At 35.2% G+C, this 24,565-nt stretch overlaps 1 protein-coding gene and 1 long non-coding RNA gene across 5 annotated transcripts in view; one reads left to right on the top strand and one right to left on the bottom strand.

Moving 5' to 3' along the window:
* Window positions 1-24,565, top strand: part of satb2 (SATB homeobox 2) — an 81,215-nt gene that overhangs the window by 1,546 nt on the left and 55,104 nt on the right. For 2 of the 4 annotated variants that reach the window (XM_087266778.1, XM_087266777.1), the window contains exons 1-2: window positions 20,284-20,374; window positions 21,818-22,005. Coding sequence is in view for 1 of the 4 variants with exons in the window: in XM_087266776.1 (XP_087122902.1) it covers window positions 13,016-13,141; window positions 21,818-22,005 (314 nt within the window). In the remaining 3 variants the exon portion in view is untranslated. Of the gene's footprint in view, window positions 1-13,015; window positions 13,142-20,283; window positions 20,375-21,817; window positions 22,006-24,565 lie in introns of those variants that run through there. The other 2 variants (XM_087266776.1, XM_087266779.1) reach the window with 2 other exon arrangements.
* On the bottom strand, window positions 14,480-16,225 carry LOC147835337 (uncharacterized). Its single transcript, XR_015499650.1, has 2 exons — window positions 15,941-16,225; window positions 14,480-14,943 (listed from the first exon to the last, which is right to left on the bottom strand). It is a non-coding gene; the product is annotated as an uncharacterized LOC147835337 (long non-coding RNA).

The raw sequence follows: 24,565 nt of genomic DNA, 5'->3' as shown, positions 1-24,565 counted from the left end.
ACCGCCAACTTATCAAACATATATTTTATGCAGCGGATGCCCTTCCAATTCTGCACTATGGGAAATAATAATAATAATATAAGAAATTTAAATGTTCACATCCTGTTCCAAACAATAATTTTATCTCGACTATTAATGTCATAAATTTCTGATTATTGAAATGAGAACCCTTTAGATTCATTTTAATTGATTAAAAACAGGATTATTAATGTAATAATAATAATAATAAAAGCATTTTTACAATTACATTTGAATAATCTACTACTTCTACTGTTACTACTAATATTTTCTGCCGCTAATATTACTATAATGGTTCAGATTAAACCTGTATGTGTTATTTTTAATAATAACCATTTACTGTATTACTATTATTTATAAAAAAATGTATTTATGTTTGTGGAAAGTCATTTCCTATATATAGTATGGTATATGACCACATTCTTCAGTGATTATTTTAAACCATTTTTACATTACTGTACCATAGTATTTTGTCTGCCACAGCACATTTTTGTACAAGGCTTCAGCTATAAGAATAATAATAATGTGTGTCATGTTTAGCTGCATGTGGTTATCAGAGCTCCACCAGCATATAAGAAGCACACATTGGGGAAAAACAGGATATCCAGAATAGCAGCTCTTGATGGACAAATCCAGCTATTTTGTGGTCAGAGGCCTGAAGTGAACAAAAGGCAGCGCTTGTGTAGAATAATACATGTCAGTCGTCTTCAGCCCACTCCTGCTTTGAAGGCGGCTGTGGACGGCCAGTGTACGCTGTGCTACTATATAAAAGACTGTCGATTCAAAGGCAAAAAAGCCTCAACTATTTAACAGCGAGTTGTGGGCTCTAATTATGGGAAATGCAGGCAGGAAAAAGTGGCTTTGGGGTTTTTCAGTCCGTCTGTTTGTGAGGACGAGATGCTGTTTATTGAAATATTTTCAGAGCTAAACATAGACAACTGTCATTATGGATGGTCTCGAATACAGTGCGTCGCTATTCCGCAGGCTAATGCACCACTGTGGGGGCTGAAACTGGACTTTGGTGTCCACATCCTCAGGAAGAGGTGGTAGAGTCATGAATCCAGAGACACAAACAGCGCTTGGACCACCAGTCTTGATTAGTTAAGTTTGTTGCTTATGTCTGCTATACAAGAATTTACTGGGTCAGGTTGTCCTAATATCCTATAATTGTTTGCGTTCAACTGGAACTGAGAGAGGCTCTGTCCCATTTTACCCCCTTCAGCTTTTATCACCAGTGACATGGTTTTGTAAATACCTTGGATACGGTAATCATTTGGGCAAGACATTACAGACATTATTCATTCATTTTTTATGCACTGGTAAATTTTGAGATTTGGGGCTTTGGCTTTTACTGGTGGAAAGAAAACATGTTAAATTTCCTTTTTTGTTTGTGTTTATTTTACTCCACTTTATTTGCAATCGTAGGTGTCAATTGCATAGATTTAACCCCCCCCCCCCCCCCTTAATTTTTTCTATTTTTTTTTTCATGCACTGAGCCAGAAATTATCACTTTGCTAGAACTTACACAAAATAAGGAAATATCTTTTTTATTCTGGCTGATGACAATATTTTCAGATTTCTTGCAGTGATCAGAAGATATGTCAAAATCTGTAAAAAAAAAAAATTTTATTCGTAAACTTGGCTTAAAATAAGACGATAGCTCATAGGCTTTTTAAACCCTTTTGTACTGCTGGGGATTTTTTCATCACTCTGTGTTAATTTTGAGTATTAATTTGGCTATAACGTTTTCTGCGCTTAAGTTACATACATATTTTAAGAAAATGAAAAAAACTAAATACAAAAAACATTTACTATCATTTTGTTATGTTCGGGATGAAAACATTCATTTAACTAAACTGCTGTAAAATGCATTTTCAAGTTTTTTTTTTTTTTTTGCATAAATCTACCTCTTGATCAACCCCTAGTACTGATCAAAACTACTAAATTGCTTAGAAAATACAGGGTTTTAACTTTTAAATTGCCACATTTATAAATTATGTGACTGATTTGTTGAGAAAAACACACAAAATGTGTTGGACATGTGAAACAACATTGCCTTTGATGCATTGTTTTTGATTAATAGTCTTTTTTACTCCACAATTTACTTTTGGTGGCTGTTTTTGACCCATTGACTTCCATCATAACTACATTTTTGATTACAAAACCATGACATATTATAATCATGCATTTTTGATTGTTGGTGGTTTCCCTGTTGGGAAGAGGTCCGATATGTAATTTTTACCGTTCATCATCAGTTGGCACCATTAACCCTTTAGATAGGCCTTTGCAACAAAAGCTTAATTGAATTTTATATGGAGTATAACTGCAAATTAAAGTGTGTTTATGAGTGTCTGTGAGTGTGTGAGAGTGATCTTTATGCACTTACATTGATGTGTCTGAGAAAATCAAAATATGCATCTCAGCTCTCAGAACTACATGGAGTAAACAAAAACAAAGACTGTTTATTTATGTGATTATAATGGAAGTCAATAAAGCAAAAAAAGCCACCAACAGTAAAGTATGAAAAAAAAAAAAATCTAACAATGCATCAAAGCCAATGTTGTTACTAATCCTTTACATGTCCAACACTGCCATAAAAGGTAAAAAAATCCAGTCCACAATTACTTTTTTTATTGAAAATACGTAATTTTGTGTGTGTTTTTTTTCCACCAAAGCAGTAACATCATTTGTAAACTTGGCAATTAAAGAGTTAAAATTCTGTAATTTTATAAAAAATTTAGTAGTTTTGATCAGAACTGAGGTTGATTAACAGATTTTATTTATGCAAAAAAATAGAAAAAAATATTTATCTGATGCATTTTTACAGCAGCTTAATTCAGTGGATGCTTTCATCCCTAACATAACAAAAGGGTAGTAAATTTGAACAGTGCACAAGAGTTAAATAGAATTTCAGAAAACTTGTAATGCTAAAAAAAATTGTAAATTGAAGTATAATCAGTGGGCGACGCAGTGGCGCAGTCGGTATTGCTGTCACCTCACAGCAAGAAGATTGCTGATTCGAGGCTCGGCTGGGTCAGGTGGCATTTCTGTGTGGAGTTTGCATGTTCTTCCTGCGTTTGCGTATAGGTGAATTGGGTTAGCTAAATTGTGTGAATGAGTGTGTATGAATGTTTCCCAGAGATGGGTTGCAGCTGGAAGGGTATCCACTGCGTAAAACATTTGCTGGATGAGTTGGCAATTCCTTCCGCTGTGGCAACCCCAAATTAATAAAGGGACTGAGCCGAAAAGAAAATGAATGAATGAATGAATATAATCAGTCAGCCCAGTGGGAATGCTATCATTCATTCATTCATTCATTCATTCATTCATTCATTCATTCATTTACTTTCAGTTCTATATAATGCAGTATTAATAATTGACAATCCTATTTTTAATACCATGATTACTGTACCATGGTATGCCACAATATTTTTTGTAAGTTTATTAGGGTGCTCTTGCATGAGTTGTTGGTGGAATGGCCCATATCTAATTTCAAAAAACACCCACAAGTTGAGCAGGAGTTTAAAAAAGAGCCTGCATGCATGTAAGTGAAAGTACAGTAAGTGTGCATTAGAGCTGTTTGAGGACTGGAGTGCTGAAAGCAGTCTTTGTGTGGGTGTAGAGCCCATCCTGCACCCTCCCCGCAGCCGCGGTGCCCGGACCCTGTGGTGGCGGATCACAGTTAATAACTGTGCGGTTGGCTGTCAAGAGCACTTAGCCTGATGCTGGGCAGGCAGAACCCATGAACAGAGCTTCCTCTGGCCGTGTGTGTGTGTGTGGTGTGGTGTGTGTGCGCCCATGCAAACACCAGTATCATGACCTTAAACTAGAAGAGGAGAAAAAGTTGCATGTGAAGGTGTTGAGATGGTTCTTCAACAACTCTATTTGAAACATACAATGCTGTTTTGAGTTCAGGATGCTTTTATAGGAGGTTTTGATGAGTCTGACTATTTGCTATGCTGGTGCTTTGAAACACCATGAAACCAAGGTGTATAAAACTATAATTTGCTTCAGCAAGTACACTATTTGTGACAATGTAATAAAAAGGGTAATAAACTATTAAAATAAGACAATCAATAAGACCTTCGAAATACACATTATTTATAATAATAATAATAATAATAATAATAATTATTATTATTATTATTATTATTACTCTCATCATCATCATCAATATTTTAAATATATTTTTTAAATGATTTATTAAGGGATATAACCATAAAAAAGAAATGTTACTTGTTTTACATTAATTTGGACCCAGGTATGTTTGGAACAAGTTTAGTTGTTAAAAATTTTTTGTACAGTTTTGTAGTTTTTGTTACTTTGGCATTTTGAAGAATTTATTTAAAATTTTAATGAAAAAAATGCAGTAATACCACAGTAAGTGTTTATTTATTTTTTCATATTCACTCATTAGCAGGGACTGTTGATCATATACAATATGGTTTTAATCAGGGCTTGGCCTAAAATCAAAATTTGATTCGATTTATTTATTTTCAAACAGAAATAACATAAATAAAATATCTTAAACAAAAAAAAAGTTATTTTAACATGGTCAAAAATGGAGCAGGATGAAGCAAAAGCTTATTAATCTCCATTAATTGAACATTTTAACTCGATTATGATTAATGAACAATTATTTGATTGATTTATTGAACAAGTTTTGTACAGTAAATATGCTCACATATTACAAGGGAAAGATTTTTTAACTGAAGCGTGCATTACTTAATTGAGTGGAATTGAAGGAAACATCTGCTGTCTATGATTATGTATTAAACGTCAACGTTGAACAACTGAAATTAAAACACACTTTGCCTGAAAAAACAGTCACTTGTTTCTTATAAAAAGTGAAAATAATTAACTATCACTCTTGGAAACAAAATGTATTAATTTTAATGTTAAATTTTTAATATTAACAGTGTAAAATAAACAGTTTCTCTTCTAAATAAAATAAGTCTTGTTTACACTGTAAATAATATTTTCAACAGTGCATTTCTTGAATTTTCTGTAAGTAAATATTTTAATGTAAAGAATAATTTTACTGTAATGGAAATTGTGCTGACTCTGGCGCAGCTTCCAGTCATCGTCAAAGTACTGCAATCTTGCAACAAAGTTACATTTTTTTAAAAGGTTTACAGGTATGTGAACGCATGACAGCTGCACCAGACCATAGCCAAGCGTTCGATGCAGAAATAAAAAGTAGCCTTAGCTGAGTGGGGTCACGAGACTCCACATGTGGTAGGAAAAGTAATTGAAAAAATTGACCTGAAAAAATCTGATTGGTTATAGGTTCTGAATGTCGAAATCGAATACTTTTTGAATAATCGCTCAGTCCTAGTTTTAATTAAAAAAACAATTAATATTAAGGCCCAAAACTTTATTCATGTCACAATTGTTTACTTTTTATTAGCTAAAATGTAACTAGACATTTGTTAGATCTAAAACATTCAGGAAAAAGTAGACCACTAACAAAAATACAAAATACTAACCTCTCTACAGTGTGCGAGCTGTTGCTCAGAGAGAAAACCTGACTGAAACGGCTTTTATTTTGTAGTCAAACAAAGCAAGCTACACACTGTCTGTTTGGGATTCAAAGTCCAGCTCATCTTCAGGCGTGTAGATTAGATAAAAGCACATGAAGACAGGGATACCCGGCCTTCAGCTGTTTGCTCGCTCCCAATCCTAATAGCATCTGATCTTGGAACAGATAACAAGGTGCTTACGTTGCATTGACGAAAAAAAAAAAGCTAAACAAACTTGACTATCTATTCAAGCCCTGAGTTTTGAGAAGATATTTTGCTTGAATTTGGAGTTCAGAAGACTTAAAAGTTGTGTTAAGCAAGTGTTCTCGAAATAGCTTTTAGAGCTGCCGTTTCAGGGTCTGAGAAAAAATGTAATGTTTTTGTCTCATCGATCATAGCTCATTGATCCCTTCCACACCTTTCTGCAGTCCACTTTTCCCAAATGGCTCCATTGGTTTCTGCTGCACAGGCTGTCAGTCAGCGAGCTCCAGGGCTCCTGTATCAGACTCCCTTGGGTGGTGGCTGGAAAACGTTCCCCACCGAAAGGCCAACAAATTAGATCCCAATCAGTTCGAAAGCCTCTAACACTGCTTCTAGCCAGACCCCCAAGCCTGCGAACACAAGCCACCTTGCAGCTCTGATTCCACCTAGAGCTGCACAAAGCAGAGACAGCATTGGCCTTGTCCCTGACGAGACCCCTGAGCTCACCGCCATTCCTTTCTCCATTCCCCACACACTCTTCCTGAGAGAAACCAGGTGCTACAGAGGCTGGAATAGCGTTGGCTGTTCTTCTGCTTTCACCCCTGGAAATGGTATGCCATTTCCCACTACTTGGATCATTTGCACTATCACCGTTCCACTTGCTTTTTCAATTTCTTGCTTCCCAGTGTCAAGCCGACTGGGTGTATTTTGAAGTCACATCAGAGATGTCAACATTGCACTGTGAAAGTTATTGTGGAAAATGCACAGCTTGGTTGCCAAATAGGCAGTTATTTGTGAGAGATTTAGAGGATGTTATGTCTGTTGTGTAGCTAGATAAGAAAATGGCATCTAGATATATTTCGAGTTATCGAGTTCGAGTATTAAATTAAGTTAAGGGTGACGCGCTGGCGCAGTAGGTAGTGCTGTCGCCTCACAGCAAGAAGGTCGCTGGTTCGAGCCTCGGCTGGGTCAGTTGGCATTTCTGTGCGGAGTTTGCACGTTCTCCCCGCGTTGGCGTGGGTTTCCTCCGTGTGCTCCGGTGTCCCTCACAAGTCCAAAGACATGTGGTACAGGTGAATTGGGTACGCTTAAAAAAGTGTCCATTGTGTATGTGTGTGAATGAGTGTATGGGTGTTTACCAGTGATGGGTTGCAGTTGGAAGGGCATCCACTGAGTAAAACATATGCTGGATAAGTTTGCAGTTCATTCCACTGTGGTGACCCCAGATTAATAAAGGGACTACGCTGAAAATAAAATTAATGAATGAATAATCGAGTTAATATATTTCATTTTTTGTCAAAACTAGGTTGTCCCATTTTTTTAGATTACCTTAATTACTTACCTACCCCCAAAAATAAAAATTATGTCATCATTTACTCACCCTCCACTTGTTCCAAAACTGTTTGAAAAGAAGAAGAAGATATTTTGAAGAATATCGGAAAGCCGGCCACCATTGACATACAGTATTTTCCAAGATTTTTCAGAATATTTTGTCTTGTGTTCAACAGAAGAAATAAATCCATGAAAGTTTAGAACCACTTGAGTGTGAATAAATGGCTAAACATTTTTGGATAACATATCTCTAATTGTAAAACAGATTTACTGTGCAGCTGTGCAAAAGTCTGGGTTTAAAGCCTGTCCTAAAGGTAGGTGTAAATTAACAATTTGACAAGATACTACAAGTACTTTAAATGTAATTTCAAGGATCCAACATGCAAAATGTATATCACATCTAATGGTTAAATATAGTAGTAAAACCATTAATGGAGTTGAAATCTTTATATTATTTTTATTTAAATAAAAAAGACATTTATCAACTTACACTATACTGAATTAAAATCAGAAAAAAAGGTTTTGAATATTACTATGTTATTTATAATATCAGTGCATTTAACCACTATTTGTTAAATTAAAAATCAGAAAAATTCATAATCAAATACATTTTACATTCATTTTCTTTTCGGCTTAGTCCCTTTATTAATCCGGAGTCGCGACAGCAGAATGGACCGCCAACTTATCCAGCATATGGAAAACATCCACACAAACTAACTCACACTCATATACTACGGACAATTTAGCATACCCAATTCACTTGTACCGCATGTCTTTAGACTGTGGGGGAAACCCACGCGAACGCAGGGAGAACATGCAAACACACACATCACACAGAAACGCCAACTGACCCAGCCAAGGCTCGAACAAGCAACCTTCTTGCTGTGAGGTAACAGCACTACTTAGCCACTGCGTCGCCCTAATACTTTTTTTTAATTTTATTTCAACATTGATTAGAAATTTAATTTGAATGTACTATTGGTAAGACCATATTATTTGGGAATTGCCCTTAACTAAAATCTATTTATAAACTAATTTCGAGAGGATCACGTCCTTATGATTTACGACAGCCGGTCCGGCATTAGCTTATCATGATCCTCCAATCAAATTGCTGGCAGCTAGCTCTCTGCAACTCTCACATGGTCGCCTGCTGAAGCTAAGCAGGTCAGTGCACGATCAATACCTGGATGGGATACCACATAGGAAAATCCTGTCCAAATTTGCCCACTGGCCTCTGTCCATCATGGCCTCCTTACCATGGGCTTCATCACTGTCTTCTCTCCACCAATCAGCTGGTTTGTGGTGTGCGGTCTGGTGCTATATGGCTGTTGTTGCATCATCCAAGTAGATGCTACACAATGGTGGTGGATGAGGAGACCCCCCTCAATCGTGTAAAGTGCTTTGAGTGTCTAGAAAAAAGGCTTATAATTGTAAGGAATTATTATTATTATGATTGATATTATTATTATTATTATTTTTAATTATTATTATTATTATTATTATTATTATTAATATATGATTCCTAAGTTACTATATATAACCAAAGTCTTCATTCCACGTTTATCTTCGCCTGGAAGAAATCCCCCTTCCTCCCCTTCTCCTACTTTTTTGTCATAGGTTGGGTGGCACTGCTGCCCCACAGAAAGAACACCGCTGGCTCTGGTCCTCGCTAGGCCATTTGGTGTTTCTGTGCGGAGTTTGCATGTTTTCCCTGTTTTGGGTGGGTTTCCCCTGGGTTTTCTGATTTACTCCCTCCGTAAAGATATGTGTCATGTAACAGACTAAGCCAAATGGCCACTGTGTCTAGCTCCATACTTCAGTATCTTACCTTCTCAAAGTAGTTCACCTTAGGCACTTCAGCTGGGGAGTTTCTGAAATCTACCTGAGCTCAATCTCCCCTCTCGCTCTGCAAAGGAGGGAGCCCTGGACTTGAGGATCCCTTGAGCTCAAGGCTCTCTCCTGGGACAGCAAGCCAAACAAGCTTATGATTAATCATCAGCTAGGTGTGAATTCTTGAATCGTAATGATATATATAAAAAATATGAGAAAAAAGGTGTTCATTTCAAGTATTTTCAAAGTTTCATTCTTTTACCAATAACTAGGGCCAGACAGAAACTGCATACATTTGTTGCTATTTCTGCTGAGAATTTTGTTAAAAAAAAAAAAAAAAAACTCTGTTTCTTTATGCTGAATAATTTTGGGAGTATCATAACTAAAGACCTGATATATAAAATAAAAAATAATACCTTTTTAACTTTTATTTAATGTTTATGATTATCCAATTAGATCCACTTATTTGGTCAATTAGGCAAGTCTCTTAAATAATAAATCTATAAGACAGAAAATATTACTTTACAAACTACTGTAAGTAAATCATGTGAACATTTTCATATTAGTCAATATTACTGAAAATAATTTAATTAAAAAAAGAGTAAAGATATACATTTGTACACATTTACACAAGTAAATAAATAGACAGAATGATAGGCTAAAAATCTGTGGTTTTCTGCGCACACAGATTCTGTGTGGGCCAACCAATAACTATTCATTTTATATCTTTTGCAAGTCAAAATGGACCCGAATACATTATGACATTTAATACCGTGATTTTCAGAACATAATGACTCTAGTTAAAACCTGCAAATGCATCTTTGTCATATTTATGTGATGTAAAGTTATTTATGAACTCTATTTGGCCACATTGATTGTAAGTAACGAACACTGTCACCATAAATGATCCTGACAGTTTTCGCAGGCACATTCTGAACAATACAGTGCAGCTGATTATAAACTTGGCAGTTAGTCAAACCCAAAAAATTTGTGTAACCATTTTTCAAACTAAATGCCATATTGTCAACTGAAACCATTTCACTAAGAATGGACAAATAGATCACCAGATGTGTGAGTTATCAAATTAAAAGGTGAAATGTCAAAAATGTTTAGAGTAAAAGTAGTAGTGGCATGACACAGGCCAAAAAAAAAAAAAAAAACAGACGCCAGGTTTATTCTCATTACTATTTCTTATTGCCATTCCAAGATTATATTTGTAACTTTCTGGACCACAACAAAGACTTTTAACTCTTGCTTAATTCTACATTTCTTGCACAAGAAACAATTGCATTTTCTTTCGACAAACATAATAGCTATTCAGTGTCACCACTCATTGAATTGATTTTATTAGATATATGATGCTCAACTGAAGTCAAGCTGTTTGCATAACCATTAGTGTACTTGCTGTTGGACTCCACCCTTCATCTGAGAGTCTTTATCCTCTAAATAACTTGAAGGCTATTAAGTTAATTAATGGCACATGGAGAATGAGGATCACCCAGAATCTCAGTCTCATGCACTTTTTATTCTATTGTCTTTTTTTCGTTGGTATTTCTTCAATCTGGTTCCGGATCGGTCCAGAATGCCAAATACCTTTGTTCCCAAAGCAGGCAGATCCAACGATCATGTATTACTTATTCAGAGATTCCATTCCTTTCAAACACAACTCTGACTCCTCCTTCCCTCCTCAATCCTGCCAACATCGTTTTCTCTAATGAACTGTGGGTATGTTGTCATTGTCCAAGAGCTGAGTGTTACTCCTATAAAAAAACGTGTTGAGAGCGAATAGATGGTGTTGAGCCAATACATAGCAAGAAGTCACTGCTGGGAAGTGGAGTTATCTCATGTGGTTCATGAGATGGAGTACCAAAGAAGAGGAAGGTGTCAAGAATGTGAAAGGCTAGGTAGGGAAAGGGGGAGGGCGCTAAACTGATCTGGTTTGCGCTCTGATGAATATATCTGTATGTGATTATTTTGACAGCAGTTATAAACCCATAAGGCCTGGCCCCAGTTCCTGCTCTTGTTAATTTAAACCACTGAGCCCCATAAATAATGGCTGATTAAGTGGCTGCGCCAGCTCTCTTAGCCCAATTTACCGCTGCCTGGGTCTGAGCGCTGTGGCCCTAAATGTGTTCTGCATTAGTATTACTGAATAGGACTGGGAATGCAGGGCGACTCGTCCCTTTGAGCTGAAGGAAAGAGGGTTTAATCGATTTAAACATCTTTTGATTATCATTTAAACAGGCTGAAACTGTGCATTGATTTTAAGGATAAGGAAAAGAGATATTCTTATGTGGCAAGCAGTCGTAAATATGTCAGGCTAAGTTAACTCATTAATTGCAAAAGCCTGGTAATTATAAATGCAAATGCATTAACTTTCACGCTAACTGCTCTGGTTATGTTTTTGTTTGTTTTTGTTTTTTTTTTGTTTTTTTGCATCAACACCCCAACTGCCATTGGTGACATACAGAAGAAACTAGTGTTGTTGGAGGATTGTTATTTAGGATGCAAAGAGAATTTTTTGATTTATGTTTTTATTAATTTTGACAGTTTGATTACCCAACTGCCTATAGTGACATATATGAGCATCGTCGTTACTAAATTAATCTCATATGATATTTATGAGTTTTTTTTATTATTATTTTAAAATTATTGTTTGTTTTTGCTGTACAATTCATCCCGGGGATCTTGAAAATGACTAAATAAAGCACTCTATTATTCATGTCATGCCAGTGGTTGTGTCAATGCTACTTGGTGGGGAAACATTACACATCTGTGCACATACTTACTTCTGTGATTCTATAAAATTTGCATATTGATGCCTAAATTCAATTGTAGCAGTTCCAAATATAATTTGCTGCTTTAACTGCATCAGTATACTTTAAATATTTTTTTTATTATATATTATTTTTAAGTTAGCATTTACAGTTGAATCTAAATAATTAAACGCCTTTTAAATTTAATTTATCAAATGATGTTTAACAGAGCAAGGAAATTTTTACAGTATGACTGATAATATTTTTTCCTCTGTAGAAAGTCTTATTTGTTTTATTTCGGCTAGAATAAAAGCAGTTTTTAATTTTTTTAAAAACTATTTTAAAGTCAAAATTTTTAGCCCCTTTAAGCTATTTTTTGATAGTCTACAAAACAAACCATAATTATACAATAACTTGCCTAATTACTCTAACCTGCCTAGTTAACATAATTAACCTAGTTAAGCCTTTAAAGTCACTTCAAGCTATAAACAAGTGTCTTAAAATATATATAGTAAATTATTATTTACTGTCATCATGACAAAGATAAAACAATTCAGTTATTAGAGATGAGTTATTAAAACTATTATGTTTAGAAATTTGTTGAAAAATCTCTCCATTAAGCAGAAATTGGGGGAAAAAATAAACAGGGGGGCAAATAATTCAGGTGGTTTAATAATTCTGACTTCAACTGTATATATAAATGTATTAATGTTATTACTGACTATGAAGAATCTAGCACTTTGTAGTATAGCCTACTTTTTCATTCATTCATTTTCTTGTCGGCTTAGTCCCTTTTTTAATCCGGGGTCGCCACAGCAGAATGAACCGCCAACTTATTCAGCACGTTTTTATGCAGCGGATGCCCTTCCAGCCACAACCCATTTCTGGGAAACATCCACAAACACACACACGCACACACACTACGTACAATATAGCCTACACAATTCTCCTTTACCGCATGTCTTTGGACTGTGGGGAAAACCGGAGCACCCGGAGGAAACCCACACAAACGCAGGGAGAACATGCAAACTCCACACAGAAACGCCAACTGAGCCGAGGTTCGAACCAGCGACCCAGCGACCTTCTTGCTGTGAGACGACAGCACTACAGCCACTGCGTCACTCTAGCCTACTTTTTGTTAGGTGCAAAACAAAAGCTTAAATTGATGACTGAAGTGCTTAAGGAATGCTTTGCATAATTATAATTTTTTTTTTAAAATAAAATAATAGTTGTTGAAATTTTAAAGATTATGAAATTAATCTATAAATTATGCAACTTTAAATTTTTAAATTTTAATCACATTAATATTTATTCATTCAATTGTAAACTCTCAGTGTTATTCTAATGATTTTCCAGCACAGATTTTGAGCATTACGGCTGGCCTCTGAAGTGTGAGAGCTCCCTCCAGCTGTCACTTATCCTCTTCAACAGCGCAGCGATTTGGCGAGCGGCCTTTCTGACAAGGGAAGCAGGCGCACGATGGTAAGTGTGCTTTGAAATTTCATTTCCCCCTCTTTAGTGGGATAACATTTCACCACTTTAGATTAGCCACCCCAGGTCCCATCAACACATTTAAGAGGGCGACCTCCACCTTCCCCCTTCACGGTGCACAGTGAGACGTCTGAGATGACGGCGCTGTGTTAACCTGGCCAAGGGCAGCATAGCAATAACAAACACAGGATCACAGAACCACTGCAACCCCTGACCTTAGAGCCCTTGCCCAACACCACACATATTACTATCAAAACGAATGGCTTTAAAGTACTAAACAAGGCAGAAGGAAAGAGATGATCACAAGCTAGGAAGTATTTTATATTGTTTTGTTGATTTTTTTTTTTTTAATGAATTGATTACATGCAAATGTAACCATACTTTGAATTTGTAAAAGTTAATTCAGGAAAAAAATATGCATTTTTTTTTTCCCGCTAAACACTGAAAAAACCTAAATATCCATTTTTGACTTTTGGATACTGTGGGGTTTGTGGCCAAACACTGTTGCTGTTTTCTTCAAATCTGTGATACTTTGCATTAAAACATGTCTCTTTTGCATGCCACTGAGTCATAATTGTAAATGAACTGAAATGTAGACTACAAACATGTCACAGAGAAAGAGAAGGATCAAGTTCTGTGGTACTGCTCTGAGTCGAGTCTGACAGGCTGCTCTAGTCCAGAGCTCTCAGACCTGATTGAGGTTTTAATAAGTAAGAGTAATATGACCTGGCTCCAGTCCCCATTTCTTTCTCTTTCTCTCTCTCTCTCTCTCTCTCTTTCTCTTTCGCTCTCTTTGTATTTTCCCTGTCCTTTCACTCAGTGTTTTAGCGCATCAGAAACACATAAATCTATTCCAGCTTTGGGAACATACACAGAGCCAGAGACGATTTTGAACCGAGAAGGTGGATCAGTGATGTGTAATTCTGCTCTAACCCTCTCTAACAAGCACGTCAGCGTGTGTCGCCGTCCCGTTCGACAGAAAACTCACCTCATCTGCGTCTGAACAACAACCATTTCTTGGTTAGCTTCACTGAAGTTCGCCAATAACAAACCCAGCCATCAATTTGCTACAGAAAGCAAATCGTAAATCAGAGTCTTTGACAGATGACAAGCCAATCGAAGACATTAGCGGCCAATGGCTCGGTTCTTCATTGGTGAGTGGCAGTAAATGATTCACACTGAAGTGTCCTATAGTTCCGCCCAGTCGTGAAACCAAACTTGTGTAGGCCGCTTGCTTTCTTTGATTGACTAAATTGTTCTTCTGCCAAACTGCTGTCAGCGAAGGCTGGGAGAGTCTGAAAACTGACTGATGTAGAGTGAAGCAAGTGGTGAGTAAAGTGGGTAAGACTTTATTTTATACCTATCTGTCTAAATATTTGGCTGAGGATATGTGATTAAACATTTTGAAAAGCGTTCTCCATTGCATTAAGAGTGAATCTCACATTTACAAGTGTTTCACTGATCACAGTGGCAGTGAATTGTTGTGTTACTCAAAGGTGTGTTTGAGATGTCTGACTGTTTGTGGGCTTCGTTCTTAGGAATTTGTTTATTGTCCTTGTCACAAGAACCATGAAAGTGGACTTTGGTCCCTGTTAAGCTAATGACGACACAAATGGCATCAGCATCAGTAGCTGTAAACAACTCCCATCCGTCCGTTCCATCACCTACGTCCCAGAGACAAACCATTGATAAAAGCCTGTTCTCCTTGAGTGTGGTGCATTTGTCTGTGTAAATGTTGATTCTTTGTCTAGACATCTACTGGCCTTTCTGTTCCCGTGCTGGCTGTGGTTTTCCTATAGGAATGCAGAGAAAAGGTCCAATTATTTTAAGATTTCTCTCAGGTTGAATTGTTGGGATTTAGAGATTACGGTCTGAGAGGGGGTAAGGGATGGGGTAGTGTATGGCTGAAACTGATTCATTTCTAATGCTGCACTTGTAAGATTCAACCCAAAACATGGAAAACTCATCTACTGCCTTGCCATTTTAAATTATTTTAATTAAATTGTTTAATGCAACAGTTTAGTTAATTTGAGACCAATTTGAATTAAAATATCTTAGTGTTTTAAAACTGTAGCATATGGTGAGTTCAGTTTTAAGCTGCCACATGTTTTGTTTAAAGTGTTTATTTTCTGAAAATAAAAAGGCAAAAATAGGTTTAAAACAAGTCTATTTATTTGTGCACAATGTGAAAAATGCAAAAAAAAATTTAACAAAACATACAATGGCAAATATTGTTGCATTGATTAAGTTTAGGTTGCAAAAATTGATATATTTGTATATGTAATGACTATTGTTTCAAAATATATTATTAATAAATAATTTTGTCCATTCTTCATTCTATATATATATATATATATATATATATATATATATATATATATATATATATATATATATATATATATATATATATATATATATATATATATATATATATAGCTTAAATTTAAATTATATATTTTTAAAACTTTATTTTTAAATTAATAATTACATGAACTAATTAGATATTAGTTTTAATGTAAATGTTTATATTACAGTTGAGGATTTTGCAACAGTAAAAGGTATTTTAAGCACTTTTGATGAGTCTTACATTCTTAATACTTAAATTTATAATCTAAATACAAATACATACGTGCTATTTATCATTCAATCCCACAAAAGCAAGAATCTTTACCATACAATATTTAAAGCTTTAATCTTTAAGCAAGGGCCGTGCGACCATCAAAACTTCCACAGTGCACACCAATAGCGCAGTCTTTCCTTGTCCAGAAACTGTGCTGTGATTCTTACCTTCAGCACAGACCTGCGAAGTCCATTGACGAAGCTCCTTATCAGCTGAACTTGAATAAATTCATTAGAAAAAGCACTGCTCGAGTCATGTTGTGGGTCAAAAACTCATCGTGCCCCACAGACGTCCTGGTTTTCATGTTAAGTGGGCAGATCACATTCTTAAGGGCCCCTCCTCCGCTTTCAAACGCTGGATCAATTTCTTTTCACTGTGTTTATGTTATCATTTGTAAATCTTACCAGAACTGGACCATGAGGCACAAGCGGGGAACTCATACACAGTCTAATGAAGTATTTACAGATCATTCCAACTGTCAAATACTTTTGCCCAATGACATAGTGCAGAGTTGCTCACGCTTAACAACTCGCGTTTGCTTTCCATAGCCCTGCATGAATGTCTCAGGTCAGGCGGATTTCATTTCAGGTAAATTCTAATGCTTGGACCTGCAAAACAGTTTTGGGTGTTTTTCGGCTCTCAAACGAAATGATTTGCTGTTGTCTTTAAAGAACATTTAGTCTAGATCTCATTTGCGTGCACAAATGTTACGCCGTGCGAAACATTCATTCAAGAGACCATAAATTGGTAAGACAAGCAAAACATAAATTATGGAACATATATGTTTTGCAGGACCGCGTGTATTGCACATGTTTTTTTTCCCAAACAAAATGTTATCAGTACTTTTTAGGTTAATTGTCATGTTTGCATTTTTGTTGTGATATATTTATATAGAATAGTAGTTATAAAATAATAATAATAATAATTATTATTATTATTATTATTATTATTATTATTATTATTATTATTATCATTATCATTATCATCATTTTAGTTGTTCTTGTTGAATTTTGTTTTCTTAGGAACATCTGAACAATTTTTCCAGGTGGAAATACGGGGGAATCGTGACCTCTCTATGAAAGCAATTAGTTCCTTTAATTCCCATTACATTTTCACTTAAAAACAAATGGGATTGAAGTATATATTTGGGATGTTTTATTTCATGCTAAATTTGCCTACTATTAGATAACACCTATTATAGACACCTTTAATAAAATCACATCGCTCGCCCGCTTTATTTTCGTATAACGAAATCAACACGACGCGATTATGTTACATAAAGTTTTTTTTTTCTGATAACTTCGTTTGCAGGCTATTGTATTGTGATGGCATTTGTGTAAATGCATACAATTTCCGAAAACGTTACAAATCACACTTTCAAAATAAATGTATAGTATTTATAGGATGTTTTACAAAAAAGTAACACTGTTTTCCAAACCAGACTGTACATTTGAACTGAGTTCATCGTTAACTGGAGCTGTCAAGTCTGAAAGTGCTGAACTTTAAGACCTTTTTTTTTTTTTTTAAATACGAAAGATGCATATATTTATTCTTGTGTTTTGCAAGTCAGTCCCAGAAATGTTAGTGTTCGTTTTGTTCGTCTTGTCAATGAAAGGGCTGGGAAATAGCACTGTTTTGTGGCCATTATGCAACATGCAATGAAACAGACTAGTTCATTCAGGCCTGTCATGCGGCATGCGCAGACTGCAGAATATCAATGTAAAGGCGATTTAAAGCTTCGAGCAACATCGAAATTAATTTATTCTTAGCTTTATAGTTTGTAATAATTAATGATCCGAGACTAGTTAATTTACGATATGCATAATATAATGTCATAATTATAATTGTTGTTATTAATTCAATATGATCATGCATGAATATGCTTACAAATATGCTTATATTTAACATATTTTCAGATGGAATATCATACTTTATTTCACATTAGAGTTTAACATGCAGGCTGGTTAAACAATGTGTGATGAGTGGTGAAGCAGTGAACATAATAATTTTACTATGACTATTATCTAAAAAAATTAAGAAAAAAAATGCTCTTAGTGAAATTAGTTTATTATATAATTTTTTTGAAGTTGATTTAGCCTAAGTGTTTTAATTGCCTTTTCCCCTTCATAGATTGATTGTCACCGTTGAGGATTGCTGTGATTCACCTGGTGTTTTATCTGCACTGTGCGGGTGCTATTTTATATTATTTATAATTAATTTATTATTTAAATCGCCCATCGTAATAAGCACATTTTATGAAAACAAGTAACACAAATTTCAAAACAATTCACCTCTGGACTGCTGATGCAGTGTTGATTCTGGCCAGTAGACGATGCTATTTCCACATTTACTACTTAAAGACCATGCAGTCAACCGAATCAGCAATGACCCGAAGGCACTGAATTTTTAATTTTTTTTTTTTTTTAACACAAACATAACTCAGAAATAACAATGAATGTTTGTGTTTCGAAAATAGGCAAATTTTACCTTTGGCCGACAATGTTGGTTTAAATCCATTAGATATGTTATATTTTTTATGATGTTTTGCGGGACCAGACATATTTTTTTAAATGCCCTAGATGTTTTATTCTTTGAATTTAAATTAGATTTTTAATGTAGATCTGGATGAAGAAGGCATAAGTCTTTCTATAATTTAAAGTCGTTAAAAGTAATAATGTCTATTAACTATTTCTCGGGCGTTAACAATAGCTCACATTAAAGCTTAATTTAAAAGAAAATCCATTGTTTTTTTTAATGAAATGTCGCTTCATTCAATCAGTCTTGGACGTGTGACGTTATGATTTAATTCGAAACAGAAGCTCCGCACGTTCCAAACCTCCACGTAATTATTGTCATGTTTTATAGATTCATCGGGGAAACTGCATCTTTTCAATTATTTACTTTTTCAACCTGAAATGTTTTCTTGTTTTTGAAGTCTCGGGCATATATATTTTTAATTGTTTCACGGTTTGACTCTTTCTGCTTGAATGTTGTTTTGACTCCAAGTAGTCAGCTAATTTTAGATCCCCAGTTACCCAAGAAATGGAAAAGAGACAGCTCATGAGGTCCCTAAAAAAGATGCTCAAAAAGGCTTTACAAATTAAGCCAGAGTTCAATAATTTAAGTGTGCTTAAACACCACGTTTTTGCGTGCAATACGTTTATATCAATAAGAGAAACACTCCCGTAGACATATACTGATTTTTCACGTTTGTTTTTTTTCCTATTTGTATCTGCGATATCAACTGATGATATATATATATATATATATATATATATATAATTCATACCAAATACAATTAAAATTATACCTAATTAAGCTTGATAAATCGTTTAGATATTTTAACTGCTATATTAGCCTTTTTAATAACAAAGCAATTAACATTTAGCAGAGGCACTGAAATAAAATAATAATAAAAAAACATTATGAAAGGGTCAAATAAGTAAAATAGGCCTATCTTCTGGTGGTTTTGTACATTATGCCATCATAATACTGTTTAAATATTTAGTGAGCTATATCTAGCCCATATCTTTTCATTCATTCATTCATTCATTCATTCATTGCATGTGTATCACATATATTTGTTCATCTCTAAACCTGCTGCTTTGTGGCCTATTGCGATAAAATATTAATTTTCTCACGGAAGTCGTGTTCACCGAATAGCACAGTTTAATTTTGCATTCAGATATAACATAAACTAAATTCATCGAGGGAGAAAGAGAGAGCTCGCGTGCCATCAGCGAATAGCCTGTGTTTTTCTCTTTGAGAACCCGGGATGCATTATGCATCTAATTATAATATGTCTAATAATTTTGGTTCAAATATTTCTAATATTAAACATTACCAAAATATTAGGATTATTATTTTGTTAATCATTTTGATTGGATCTTTATCTGCCAGATTGAAGATTGAAAAGTAATGTGTCGTTTTTATTTTCCATACAATAATCAACACTTTAAAATAATAATAATAATAATAACAACAATAATAATTATTATTATTATTACTATTGTTATTATTATTATTACTGTGATTATTATTGTTATTTGTATTATATCGGTGTCTATATAATATTACGCTATTTAACGATTTTTGTATTCTTATTCCTAATATTGCATTTGGTTGTAGAGTTGTGGAAATAAACAGGCATCTGCTGAAAACAGAAATTTAACTGATAGGAAACGCATTGTTTTTGTAGATGTCTTTATTCTGTCAGGGGCCACAAACGTATTTGCTACTGTACATTAAAAAGCCCAGATATGAAGAAGACATTCGTCTCTTTTTCACGTTTTATTTATAACTAGGTTGGTCAAATTCAGAGGAACACATTAAAAACTAATATTAGAATGTTCTATGTATTTATACAATGTATTATTTAGTCTATATTAGCAACTCAATTCCATGCTGCATTTTACCTGTCACGCAACGCTGCAACATCATCATCACCATGATCATTATCTTATATTATAATAGTGACGAATGAGGTGGGAGAATCAGCCAGCTTTCGCTCACACACCCCAGAGTGTCTCAAAGCAGCAGAACAGCCAACTGCATACACACCATTGTGCACTTAATGAGCTCTCAAACCATTGTGGAACAAGGTAAGAGACTTTATGATTAATCTAAATGTGTGCATGCATTTAAATCCTGATGTGTTGAAGCTTATATGTAGCTTTATGTGAAATACTGACAGAGGCCATAGCTGAGTAATTGCACAGTTTTAAATTAAGAATTTGTTATTAGAAATTAATTTTCTGTAATTAGAAGTTATATCGTTCCTATTTCCTTTTACGGAGCTTTCAGGTTGAACTTTGACAGCTTGTAGGGGTGATTTGAATTTGTTGAAAGAATTGATGAAGGCAGCTAATTAAAACCTAAACCAGAACCATCAGCTTCATGCAAATGTCTTTTTGAGCATCGTTCATTTCTTTTGGACACCAAAAGAGCAGTGCACACCATAAACCGATTCAAGTCAAGATTTCAATTTTGTCTCTAATGTAAATTGTTTCAATTTTCAAAGCTTACAGGTTTTTGAGATGGTGTCATTTGCGATTTCAGTTGTCCTTTTCTTTTAGGACCACCAAAGACTGGGAAATCAACCATTCCGTTAAGACAACAACTCCGCTAATTGAGACAAAAACTAAATCCGCTACATTTTAAATTTATAAAGTGCATCTTCCATCATTTCCAAACAAGGTTTTCCCATTTTCCGTCCTAACAATAAGCTATAAACCCATCTGTGTATTTTTCTCATCTAGTTTGCACGTTGCATATAGTCTACTTTCTACAGTAGGTATTTTTGCGTCGGTCTGCCGGATTACTAGTTAATTTAGCATAATTAACATACTACACTTACAAAAACGCGCTATGTTCACGTCGAGATCAATGCATTAAAAGGAGATGCCGATGTGTAATTGATCTGAAACAATTTCTTTAAAAAATAAATACGATTAGTTGTGCGAATGTCAAGCCAAATAAAAAAGTGTTAAAACAGAAGTCAGGTAAACAGAAGTGCGCTTTATTGATAACTTATACATGGAATGCATTAATTACTTACCTTGGACAGCCCCGTCCCTCCCTCCCTCTCTCCCTGTCACACTTCCACGTTTGCTCTCCAGTCCTCCTCCCCTCCCACTCCCACTCCTCTCTCGGCTCTCCGTCAGTCTGCGCGCCGCGCAAGGAAGAGATTGAAAGTGACACACTTACGTTGTTGCTCTTGAGATTTTACGCCGCTCTAATAGGTAATGTCCGAATCGTCCAAAGTAGATAGCCTAGGTAACGTCTGTTTTAGCTTTGTTTCTCTTTTTGTGCATGCAGCAACCTATACGGACGTGTTCAGATTTTGATGCTCTCGCCCGCTGTTAAGGTTTTCGTTTCAGCGACGGACACTAGTGATTCAAACTCGCGGTAAACGCTGAGCAAGATTGTTAAAGACGGTCGCAGGTCGCTTGTCGGAAACTTCTCGGATCTCTGTGCTCTTGCACCATCCTATTTCGAGCACTCTCTCTTCATGCTGTCTGTCTCCTACTACCTGTACCCCTCAGCTTGGAGTCTCTTAGTTCCAGTGGCTCGATCACAGAGCAGAGTGCACGGAGCCCAAGTGTCCAACACCGAACCAGACCGTTTTCAGTCCTCCACGAGGCAGCGAGAAGCCCAGCCCTGGATTCAATACTTTTAATCAATGGACAGAGCCCTCTCAACGGCCAACCGAGGTACCGACACGCCATAAGCAGTAAGTGCAACAGAAAATAACTTTCGTCTTGTTTCATCAGATGCATTCATTATAGCTGCTACTGTAATAACAGGTTCCCATTGGAGCTAAGTAGCATCTCTGTTATTCTGGATATTGATTAAGGTAAATAATGAGTTTGAATGTGAAAGTGAATTATTTTGAGCCTTTATTAAGAAAATGCATTTAGGCCTAAATAAACAGTTTAAAAGGCTATGGATGTTTTACACATTTACACTAATAACATACTTCTCTTGCAGCAACTTTGTCTCGTTATTTCATGTAAGAAATAACAAATGTTGAAGTTACAGAACTTGTGGTTGACGTGGAAAGGGTAAAATGCTGAATGCAATAGCCGAGAGGAAGGGATTCGCAATAATTAGACTAGTAACAATTGCATTTATTAAGCAGTCTAATGATAATAATAAAAATAATGGTTTAAGAATTATTTTGCAAATTTAACTTTTTAATAGAATTTCAATTCACAAATTATAGAATAGGCTAGTGCATTTAAGGACAAAGTCAGGAAAGTATAGGACAAGAGCAACCAGAGTAGGTTAATACATCTTGTAATACATCAATCGTGTGGAAATTTGAATAATGGCATTATCTTTAAGGAATTACCTATAGCTCATTTTTCCTGTTCTGCTAAATTTAAATATTTAGGCTATATAATATACCAGATCGTCGGTTTTCTCTGGAATGTATTTATTGTTCTTTTTTGACGTGTGTTTCGTTTTAAGGTATAGATGGTTTAAAAATGATTCTAATCTTATTTTGATTTATGACATTTAAACCATTAGCTAAATAGTGCAATACGACATTATCATAGCATTTTCAATAGGATTTTTTTTTACTTCAGCCTCAACATGATTAGGCCTTTAGTTTAGCTTCACACGTGTTTGACTTTTGTCTGTGGTCTCATCGCCCTCACGTCGTGTGTGTGTGTGTGTGTGTGTGTGTGTGTGTGTGTGTGTGTGTGTGTGTATGTGAAGCCCATGTTTTCATACATTTTAATTTGATTGCTTAATTTTGTAATATACAGATGCAAATGACATATTCCGTATATTATTATAAAAATGAACAAAGACCAGAACAAAAACATCGTTATTAATTGTTAAGTGTGTCAAATAAATGTTAGCCGTGAAAATTTGAGGAGCGTCATGATTTTTAACGTCAACAGTTTTTTCGTTTGACAATAATATTTTAATGCTGCTTCTCCATGGTTTTAAAGAATTTGTGCAAGTAGCTCACGTTAAAAGTATCGAGACAACATTGTATTGTTAAACAACGTGTTTTAAGAGAAACAACCTATGAAGGAGAATATGAAGCATTAGAGCGGACATAATAAAGTTCTATGGATGTTTTATTCGAGCAAAATCACTTTTACACTTTGGTGTTTCAGTACAATATAAAAAGTGCTTTTAAATTGATTTAATTAAATTAAGTTTTGCATTTGTCAAAATACCCTAACAGCCGAATATTCTATACAGACAGCTCAAAATAAACCAGAATAGGACAGCTAGACAGTGTATTTGTAAAATAAGTTTGAGTGGTTTAAGTTTATGTCAGACCTAAAAGTAATAATCCGACGAATTAAACCGAACCAGAATCACTCGATAAAAAGTCAAAGCACATGGAAGTCACTGTTTCCCGCTATGACAATACACAGTGTCCCTCTTTAAAATGGCACACGCCTTTGAAGTGATTGTGATTTTTCTTTTACACAGAGTCTGTGGATTCCTCTTTAACATTAGGATGACGGAAGTAAACCGAGCCGTCTTTGCATCAAGTAAAAGAAAGAAAAAAGACATCTCAAAATTAAGTAATGAAATTGCCTTCTGTTGTCAAAAACAATACACATTAAATAGAAATTGAACCACATTCCAGGAGACAGTTACACTTATTAGACTCTCAAGAAAATAGCTAAATGAAAAAAAAAGAAGAAAAAAAAACGCACACTTGATTTGTTATTATATTACATGCGATATTTTTCCCCTGTCATTTCAAACTCCGACTTATGTATACATCACTTTAAAACATTATAGCAATGCATTTGAAGAGTCACTCACAAAATCATGTCTGTGCAAGAGGGGCTATGATTGCTATATATCTGCCATCAGCGTTAGAGATCATTCTGTTTCTTTTTAAAGTTACACTGATGTATCCATTATTCATTTGAACAAACCTGGCCCCCATAGCCAGCGGAGACGTTTTCTTAACCAAGACCAAAAGGAAAAACAAAACGTTAATTAGTCTCCGTAACAGAGAGTCTCTATACGTCTCAGTAATTTTGCAATAGATGGAAGCCTCTGAAGATACTTTAATCTCGCGCTTTGGGGAGCCCATCAAAATGGATCAAATCCAGCATTCAATCACCGCATGTTTTATCCAGCCTTACCTTCAGGGAGAATTCAGCGCCAGAACATTTTTTACTTTAGCCTGGAGGCTACTTACAGTACTTGCTAATTGTTTTGTTTAATACATAAGACGCTTGACGCTATCTGTTTAAAAGGAGCAGAGACGAGTATTATTTAAATTCATAATGTAGAAATAAAGTTAT

The sequence above is a fragment of the Danio rerio genome, chromosome 9, assembly GCF_052040795.2.
Source record: "Danio rerio strain M-AB ecotype USA chromosome 9, GRCz13ab, whole genome shotgun sequence".
In the NCBI taxonomy this organism is placed as follows: Eukaryota; Metazoa; Chordata; class Actinopteri; order Cypriniformes; family Danionidae; genus Danio; species Danio rerio.
Note: the sequence above shows the minus strand (reverse complement) of the source record. Positions and strands in the feature narration are given on the sequence as shown.